General features: G+C 29.9%; 1 protein-coding gene across 2 annotated transcripts; it reads right to left on the bottom strand.

Moving 5' to 3' along the window:
• Positions 1-226: 226 nt before the first annotated feature.
• Positions 227-4,862, bottom strand: LOC119662324. Of its 2 annotated transcripts, none has more exons than XM_038071922.1 (2): positions 4,586-4,862; positions 227-1,917 (listed from the first exon to the last, which is right to left on the bottom strand). In XM_038071922.1, the coding sequence occupies exon 2, from the start codon at positions 1,842-1,844 to the stop codon at positions 315-317; it is 1,530 nt and encodes a 509-aa protein (XP_037927850.1). In that variant the 5' UTR covers positions 1,845-1,917; positions 4,586-4,862; the 3' UTR covers positions 227-314. The 2 variants fall into 2 exon arrangements, with proteins under 2 accessions (XP_037927850.1, XP_037927849.1); XM_038071921.1 differs by lacking the exon at positions 4,586-4,862 and adding an exon at positions 2,981-3,084.
• Positions 4,863-9,078: the final 4,216 nt, after the last annotated feature.

Below are 9,078 nucleotides of genomic sequence, written 5' to 3'. Positions count from 1 at the left end.
CTCACTTTGCAAGTTGTAAAGCTATATCGCCAATGGTGAGCTTTAAAGATTTGAAGATATTTGATTGTTTTATGTTTTTCTAAAATATGCATTTAATAGGTTTTGCTTTTCACATGGCGGTACGTACTTTTGTTTAAATAAAAAAGTTATTTCAAGAAAATTTTTCGATTTATTCAAAACAAATGTTTGAGAAACAATAAAATTTTAGCTTTCATATCTTTCTTGAAATAATCAAATATATTTAATAAAAAAAAAAAAAATTTTTCCAAGATTTAAACATTTTTTTTTCTAGTACTTTATCTAGGTTTTGAGGTTTATAAGCGGGCGAGGGCCTCACGAAATCTTTCCACTTCAGGATTATGCGCAGAAGGCATAAAGAGCGTAATATCAGTTGTGCCGCTAGCAGTATCTGAATGCTCATCATTGGAGCTGCACTCAACCGTGGTGTCGTCATATCCCATTTCGAATTCCGGGTTAATTACATTACAGCAATGTATTATATGGTCGCTAGTTATAGTCACAAACTCCTTGAAGTAATTGACAGGCATTATTTGGAGTATTGCTAGATACATTGTGAATTCCGTATAGGAGAAGTATTTCTTGTGTTGACAGTAAAGAGCGTGATGATAGGAGCAGTTTCGATCAAAAATCCAAATACGTTGTTGTGGCTTGACAATTTCGGGATGCCCATCAACATCAGGATACTCTATTTTCTCAAAGGGATAGTAAAGTAAATTATTTCCAAATGTCAAGTGGGCATTAAGGAAATCACTAACACCCGGTATTGCCAATATTCTTTCAACTACGCCACATTCATTGTCATTCCGAAACTGTACCACATACCAAGCTGGAATAAGTTCGAATTTCACATCTTGTAATAAACCTAATAAATATTGTTTTCGTCGCTCGAAGTCTTTGTTAACCCAATGAATCACTGCCAGAAATACTTCGATTTCTGTATTAACGGACACATACTGAGATTGCAATAATATTGTTAACTCGTATGCTGTCAGTATATCGAAATCATTTGAAGATACAAGTATCAGAAAGAATTTACTTATACGATTTAATAGCATCATTTCAATATTTGGCAAATTAAGTGGGCGCGCCTCAGTGAAAAGTAAAAAGGCTGATTCCTCTACGAACAACTCATTCGAGCAGATGTAGGCACATATGTGTGTATACAACTCCTTCATCTTCAATACAATGCTACCTTTGAGCAATTCCATCACATTCTGCCGCTGTATCACAGCATTGGGTTTGATCATCCATCTATACATTTTCGTTATGGTGTGCACTGAAAGGTACTTACTATGTAAACGAATGCATCTTTCGTGTTTTGTTCTTCTGAAAACTGTGGAATGAACTTGAAAAGGAATCAAGTGTAAAGTAATATCTTCATCACCAACTAATATTGTATAATTCGCATTCACACGTTTCTTTAATATATGCTTTAGGTTCCAAGGTAACAATGATTTGTTCTTTTGTGGAAGTACACCCCATTCACGTTCGAATTTTGGAATATAACCCATTTCCCGTAAACTTCTCTCCTCATAATATTCGAATTCCTCCTTATTATCGTATTCTTCCTCAACTTTTTTCTTTCTAAGGCGGAATGAATGATTAGAAAAAGAACTGCTGGATTTACTTGGTTCAGCTGAAGATATAGATCCTATAGATGAACTATCTAAGTTGTAAAACATTTTAACCTCCTTATTATCGTGTTCATCCTCAACTTTTTTCTTTCTAAGGCGGAAGGAATGATTAGAAAAAGAACTGCTGGATTTACTTGGTTCAGCTGAAGATATAGATCCCGCAGATGAACTATCTAAGTTGTAAAACATTTTATTGGGTTTAGTGCCGAAGAGTATGTAGAATTTTTTTTAATATTGCCAAAATTTTCTGATGAATTTGTTTCTGAAAGAGTGATAGAATGAAATCTTAAATATTAAAATATATAAAAAGCACTGGGAAAAAAATTGATTTAATTCAAATTATCTCTCAGTTAGAATTTTAGTTCTTCGGCTTATCATAAAGGTGTGCACAGGAGAGTGTACAGAACACAGATTTTTTTGCAACATATTTTGAAAAATCCAAAATTTTTATTGGAATCGGTTAAAATGGTCTAAATGAAATTTATAGAAAGCTATCTAGCTTGGAAGTTGATTTTTCATACGAGTTGCGAACTCCAAAATTATTTGCTTACCGATTGTTCTAGTCCCAATATATTGAAGAGAAGAGATGAATCGAGATTACTGTAGGTACCGAAAAGTTGGATGGAGAAGACAAAAATGAGCGTTTTGCATCATAGTCCATAGACTTAAGTGCATATATAAGAAGTTTTCAATGCCATAACATCTAATTAACAAATAGGTATGTCTTAAGTGAGCATGTAGATATCGATTGAACGTTAGTGACAAAAAAAAATAGAAAACTTTAGTGAATGTATGAAAATTGATGATATGCTTTAAGTCGTCATCATATGAAACCCATATGAGTCCAGTCAGGAATCACATATTCGTCCGAAGATATATTTTACTATATGTATTTACTTAAAAAACTCTAAAGCGATTGTCAATATTAAAAGTCAATTACAAATATATTTAAATGCTAGCTGTTAAAAACAAAGGTCTAGTTGAAGTCAAAGATCGGATTGGAAATAACGTTGAAGGGTGCTAGATATACATTGAACTCATGATATAATGCAAACAGCATTTACTGAGATGAAAAACCAAGAGTCTTATCAACTCATTATTTGCTCCAGCCTATAATACTATTGAAGCTTCTCTCCCAGAATTAGTTTATGATATTTGAAAGAGAATAAAAATGCGGACTTGTTCTTCCCTTTAATGGATTAGTAACCATTAAAGTAGGGTGACTTAGCAAAAAAATATTAGTCACGATTGGAAAAATTATTTGAGAAAATTTTTATTTATATTTATAACTTTTCAGCTTTAAATATTTAAAAAGAAATACTTACATTTTTTCAGAGATTTTGGAGTTGATCTTATATGAAGACTATCAATTAGAATATAGTTCTTAAGAATTTTTATACTAGATATACAACAGACACAGATATGTATTTTAAAAATAATCCTTAATGAAATATTTTATTTTTAAATTATCTTTATAAAAATATTAATAAACTGAAAACTGACCGGTTACTTCAATTACAAAAACAAAAATCAAATTGTATATTCCATTAGATAGAGTGATGCACTTTTCTAATTGTTTGTGGGGAGAGGTAAGAGGTGAGTATTATTTTACTTAAAGATATATATTCCAGCAGAGGTGTTCGAACAGATAAAACTTTCTTTTGAAAATGTTTTAATTCAGTTGAAAAAAAAAATAGATCGAACCCACATTAAAAATATTCTATAACAGGGAGCCATAGCTTTAGGTCGAATGTGTACAGATAAGACTTTGTTTTGAGTTTGTTTTATTCGAAATGAAAATGGATCGACCCATCATCGAAAATCTCTCACGGACATGGAGACATAATTTTATTTTATTAAAAATAGATCGTTCCATAATTGAAGATCTCCCAAAAAGGTGGAGACATAATTGTGCGCCTGCATAAAAAACTTTCTCTTGAATGCGTTGAACTTAAATTGAAAATAGATCAATCCATCGATGAAATATAAAATGAACATTAACAGGATTATCATAAGTCGATAATCATCGACCTATGGTTAACGACCTAAATGATAATCATAGGTCGTTGATTATCACTTGGAAATGAAGTATCACAAATCTACAAGAAATAATAGCGATGCATAGAAGCTCTATGTATGGCGTAAATTTATTGCACTGTCTCAGCGGAAGTAGTTTTTGTAATAGCAGGTGTAATTCCAATTGATCTTCAAGCAAATGGAGCGCCAAAGTGTATACAACAGAAAAATAACAGGTTACTATACTCAACGAATGGCAAGAGAATATCAGGAGTAAACCATCGAAATGTGGCAACAAATATGGAACAATAGCACTCAAGGAAGATGGACAGCTAGATTGATACTACATATATAATCACCTGGGTCAAACGGACATTGGGAGACACAAATTACTATCTCACTTAAATGCTGACCGTACATATGCATTCTTGTAAATACCTGTACTGCATGGGAAATGCGGATCTACCCGACTGTATTTATGGGGACGGAGACTGTGACGACGCAGAGCACACCTTCTTTTACTGTAATGTGTGGCTCACATTTAGAGAAAAAATAATAGCCCAGATTGGAACAATAATTACCGAAAAATTGGTGGAAAAGATGAGAGTGAATATGAAGATGAGATGAATATAATATATATTTTATTTTTTCACTTCATATAAACTATATGTAAAAAAAATATAGTCTTTATATTTTTTAATGGGAGTTCGTTTAAAAATCTCCACTAAATCGTGTGTAAAGAGACATACACTGAATGATATCTTTACCTTAATTCCCAAACAGCATATGGTCTAGGAAACATGTTTAGACCGCATGCTCTCCTAGGTAATTTTAAAGGAAAAAATAATTCATAAAGGGTTAATAAAATAAATGAATACAAAAAGATTTTATAACATAAATGAAAAGAAACTTACATGTTCCTTAGGTGTTCCCTATTCCTTCTTCAGTGGAAGTCTGTATTACACAAAACTCGGTATTAATAAAGTCTTTAAGCACAGTGAGTAACAGTAACACTAATTTTTACTCCTTGAGTACAAAACGGAATTACTTCTCTAAATGCAATACGACCAATCTTAATCTGTGAACCTCATACTTTCTCTCGGATAAGCAATGCGAGACTACGATCAAAAGGCGATCACTTCAAATTGTTACGGTTTTGAAAATGCAGAATACCAATAATTTTTATTTATAAAAAAAATTTTATTTGAAATTGAAATAAAATAAAAAAGCTAGAAAATCAATTATGGATTGCTTAAACTTAATTTATGGATTGCTTAACAGGTTTCTGCTCAAATGGATTGCTTAGAACGAACAATTTGATCAAAATTTCTGAAAGCGTTCCGAATGTAATGAAATATCATTAGCAAAAGTACAGCTGTTCTCAAGGAAGCGCAAAATACCGTTGATGAATACGAAGAGGTCAACTTAACTACTAAGTTCACATGGATGCTTTAATCAACTCCGATTCGAAATAAGGTAATAAGATAACATTATTCAAGTTGCCAAATAGCTGTTACCAGTTAGAAAAGAGTAACCCAGTTAAACAATTTTCAGTCAAAGTGCTGAAAAAGTGAGACTAATAGAACTTAGAATACTCGAAGAGTGCGTAAATATGCTTAATACCCAACTTAATACCCGAAGACAATTGCTTAACAACGAATATCGCAAAACAGTCGATAAGGCACTATACCCCAGTAGTATGGCAGCAACGTTGAGATTTAGGACGTGTGCGAGTTAGGCTAAGTTGATGCTAAACCAAATGGGAGATTTTTTGGGATTTTTTGCACTGCACACATTTAGCCATTTATCAACACGTATCGACACATCACTACATTATCGGCACAACTTAGAATTTCCCTCATTTAGAACGCAACTTAGCCTAACTCGCACACGACCTTAGTAACTGCGGACAATGAACCTAACAAGATCTAACAAGGGACTTCGGCGAAATTTACTACTCACTCACTCACTCAGTTCCTATCTGGATATTTAAACAGCTTCCTTTACCGCGTGTGCAAATTACATATATAGCTCAGCTGAGAATGATTCTGCATTCTTTGAGTGCAATAAGTGACTACTTGAACGAGAAGTGCTGGCAGTGCAAGTTGTTTTTTTCTTCCCAAAGACGATGATAAAAAAAACGATCGAATACAAAACAAACTGGAATCGCATAGCAATGTTTGCTAAGAAAATGCAGAGTTCGAAAAAATTGATCTCGTCAGAAGGTACATTGAGCAAGCAGATTTATTACACCAGTATAAGGTGCAAGGCTAATCTACTGCATCAGCAACGGGGGATCAACGCAGGTCCCACCAATACAAGTCTTGCTAATACAACAACTTCCTCTAGAGTAAAACGGAATGATAGACCCGCCATCTTGCTTTGCTAAAGATCATCCTGATTAAATCAACTTATATGCCATGATATCTGGTAAATAAGCCCTGGCTACTTATTCAGAGAAATGAAATTCTGTTGCGAAATTTTTATTTTAGGTTTTTAATTCTTTTTAAACATAATTCAAATAATTTTTAATTTTGAGTTCTCTTTAATATTTTTAAGAATCTTTTTCACAAAGATCGTATTTTCGTTAATATTTTAAAGACCGTTAATACTAAAGTTTGGTTGATACGATCTTACATGAATATTGTTAGTTGTTAGTTTAAAACTGTTATACAAACACATATCGTAAATTTATTACAACAAATCTTAATTTTTATACGATCTTTGCCTTATCACTGCATACTTATTTGTTTTTAACGCACGGTGGCGCGGTGTGAGCATACCATACATGTATGCCCTTTCTGTAGGCAGCGCACCTAATAATACTGACAACAATACCAAATGTCATTGAAAAGAAAGAGAAAAAAACTGAACTGTCAGAAAAAAATTTTAGTTCATACCGATATTCCACGCGTGGTAGGTGTACTGCGCTTGTACACAACGCAGAATTTATTTTGACATTTCGGCAATTGCGAACAAAATTCCGATAAAAATTATAGCTTCAATAGAAAATAATTTATTAAATTTTTAGTAAAATATTTAATTTATATTATAAATAATTTTTTAATCATTTGCAAAGTGTTTAAAATAACGTAATTTAATGTTTCCCAACCAGACAAAGCGTATAAAAAAGTTTTTGTTTACAAGTTTTTGCCTCAGTGCAGCCGTGAAAAATGTAGGAAATTAAAATGTATAAAACAATAATAAAAAATTAAGCAAAAATACTAAATAAAAGTGTTAAAATTGTTATTGTTATCTATTGTGTTTTATTTCATTTGTTTATGTAGTTAAATTTGTTTACAATTGAGCGCATATAAATGGAGTAAATTTAATCACAAAATCAAAAAGAAAAATTATTTATAAAAAAAATATATTAACATATCTCCGCTGCTGCTGTACTGAAAGCAACTGAAAGCTTCCACAACTGTGTAATTGTTGTTGTTATTGTTATACTTTAATACTTTTTGTGTTGTTGCTACTTCCTACTGTTTGTACTTTAAACGGCGCTGTCGACGTTATTGCTGCTGCTGCGCTGCCTGTCGCTGTTACGGTTTTTGTTTTGATTTTGTTTTTCGGCTAGGCAAAATGCTTACGAATTGTGTAAAAAAGAAGTCGACGTCTGCGTTGACACATCCAACGACGACAGCAGCTGCGTTGCCAGCACTCAGTGAGAGTAAAGCATTAGCAATGACATTAGGTTTTATATTTATGCTGGCCTTTGTGGGTAATTGTCAGGCTCATCTTAACTTGTATTTAAATCCGGACGAGGTGATGCGTTTATTAGGTGAGTTCATAGAAAAATTATTCTTTAATTTATTTTTTAAATAAAATGTAAGATTTACGAATTTATTATGTGATTAAAAAAAACAATTTACTGCGCTCTGCTCGTTTAATTTTCGACTGTCTTTTTTCTGTTTGCGTTCTACACAAAATTTAACAAAATATAAACAAACAAAAATGCCGGTAAAAGCTCACAAGCCGTGTTATTGTTGTTGTTATTGAGAGTTGCGGTCACTCAAATGTGGGGTGCAAGTGCACCCGCATTCAGTGAATTTCCGAAGCAATTATCGGACATTAAAAAATTAGTTATGTTATTTAATGTTATATAATTATTAAATAAATTTATTATTAATATATAAAATTATATAAAATAATATAAAAACTTTAATAATTATAAAAAAATAAATTAATTTTAAAATTATTTATTTTGGATATTATAATAATAGTTGAAAAAATAGTTATAATAAAAATATTAAATTAATAGTTGAATTAATTATTATTATAGCAAAAAAAAATTAATAATTAAAATAATAATTATTATAAACAAAATAATTAATTAATATTTCAAAGAATAAATATTATTATAACAAATGTTGTTATTGATAATTGAAATAATAATATAATAAAAGGACAATTAAAATAATAATATAATAAAATTACAATTAAAATAATAATTATTATGTTAAAAAAGTGAACTAATAAATAAAATAATAATTATTATAAGAAAATAATTAAATAAAAATGTAAACAAAAAAATATTTCAATAAAATAATTATTTAATATTTAAAATAAAAATTTTTAAATAAATCAAAAATTAAAATAATAATTATTATAAGAAAAATAAAAAATAATTATTATAATAAAAAACTGAAATAATAATTACAATAATAATTATTATAATAAAAAAAGCGCATTAATTATTAAAACAATAATTATTATTATAAAATAATTAATGAGGAGTTAAAACAATAATTATTAAATAAATTAATAATTAAAACAATAATTATTAAATAAATTAATGATTTAAATAATAATTATTATAACAAAAATTATTAATTTATATATCAAATAATAAATATTATAATAACAATATAAAATTGATAAATGAAATAATAATTGTTGTAATAAAAAATAATAAATTAAAAATTAAAATAATTATAATTATATAATTATTATTATAATAATTATAATAAAATAAAAATTATTGCAGCAACTATGAACTAAACTATCAACTTAGATTTAGGTTAAGGTTTACGCGAAAATCTGTTTCTCCGACTGTAGATCGTCTACAGTTCTGGAGTTGCATTACCCTCAGGGTCTTATTTTTTTGTAAAATTATCCCTTTTATTATAATTTGGTTATTTCTACATTGTAAGTGTTTTTGTGATGCGTGCATTTCTTATTTAGATGCCACCTTTTTTCTATATTAGTTGAAGATATATCTTCGGGATCTTCTTACAAACACATTCCATGTATTATAGTCTTACTCATTGCTTGAACTTGGCGTCAAAGCTTCTAATATCCTAATGCAAAATTAGGTTTTATGTGAGAAATTGAATATTTTCAAATATAGCGATAAACCTATCACTATATTATCAACACTGCAAGTTTTTGTTATGCATATGAT

The sequence above is a fragment of the Teleopsis dalmanni genome, chromosome X (assembly GCF_002237135.1).
Source record: "Teleopsis dalmanni isolate 2A chromosome X, ASM223713v2, whole genome shotgun sequence".
Lineage (NCBI taxonomy): Eukaryota > Metazoa > Arthropoda > Insecta > Diptera > Diopsidae > Teleopsis > Teleopsis dalmanni.
The sequence above is the reverse complement of the archived record's forward strand: the minus strand, read 5'-3'. Positions and strand labels throughout refer to the sequence as shown.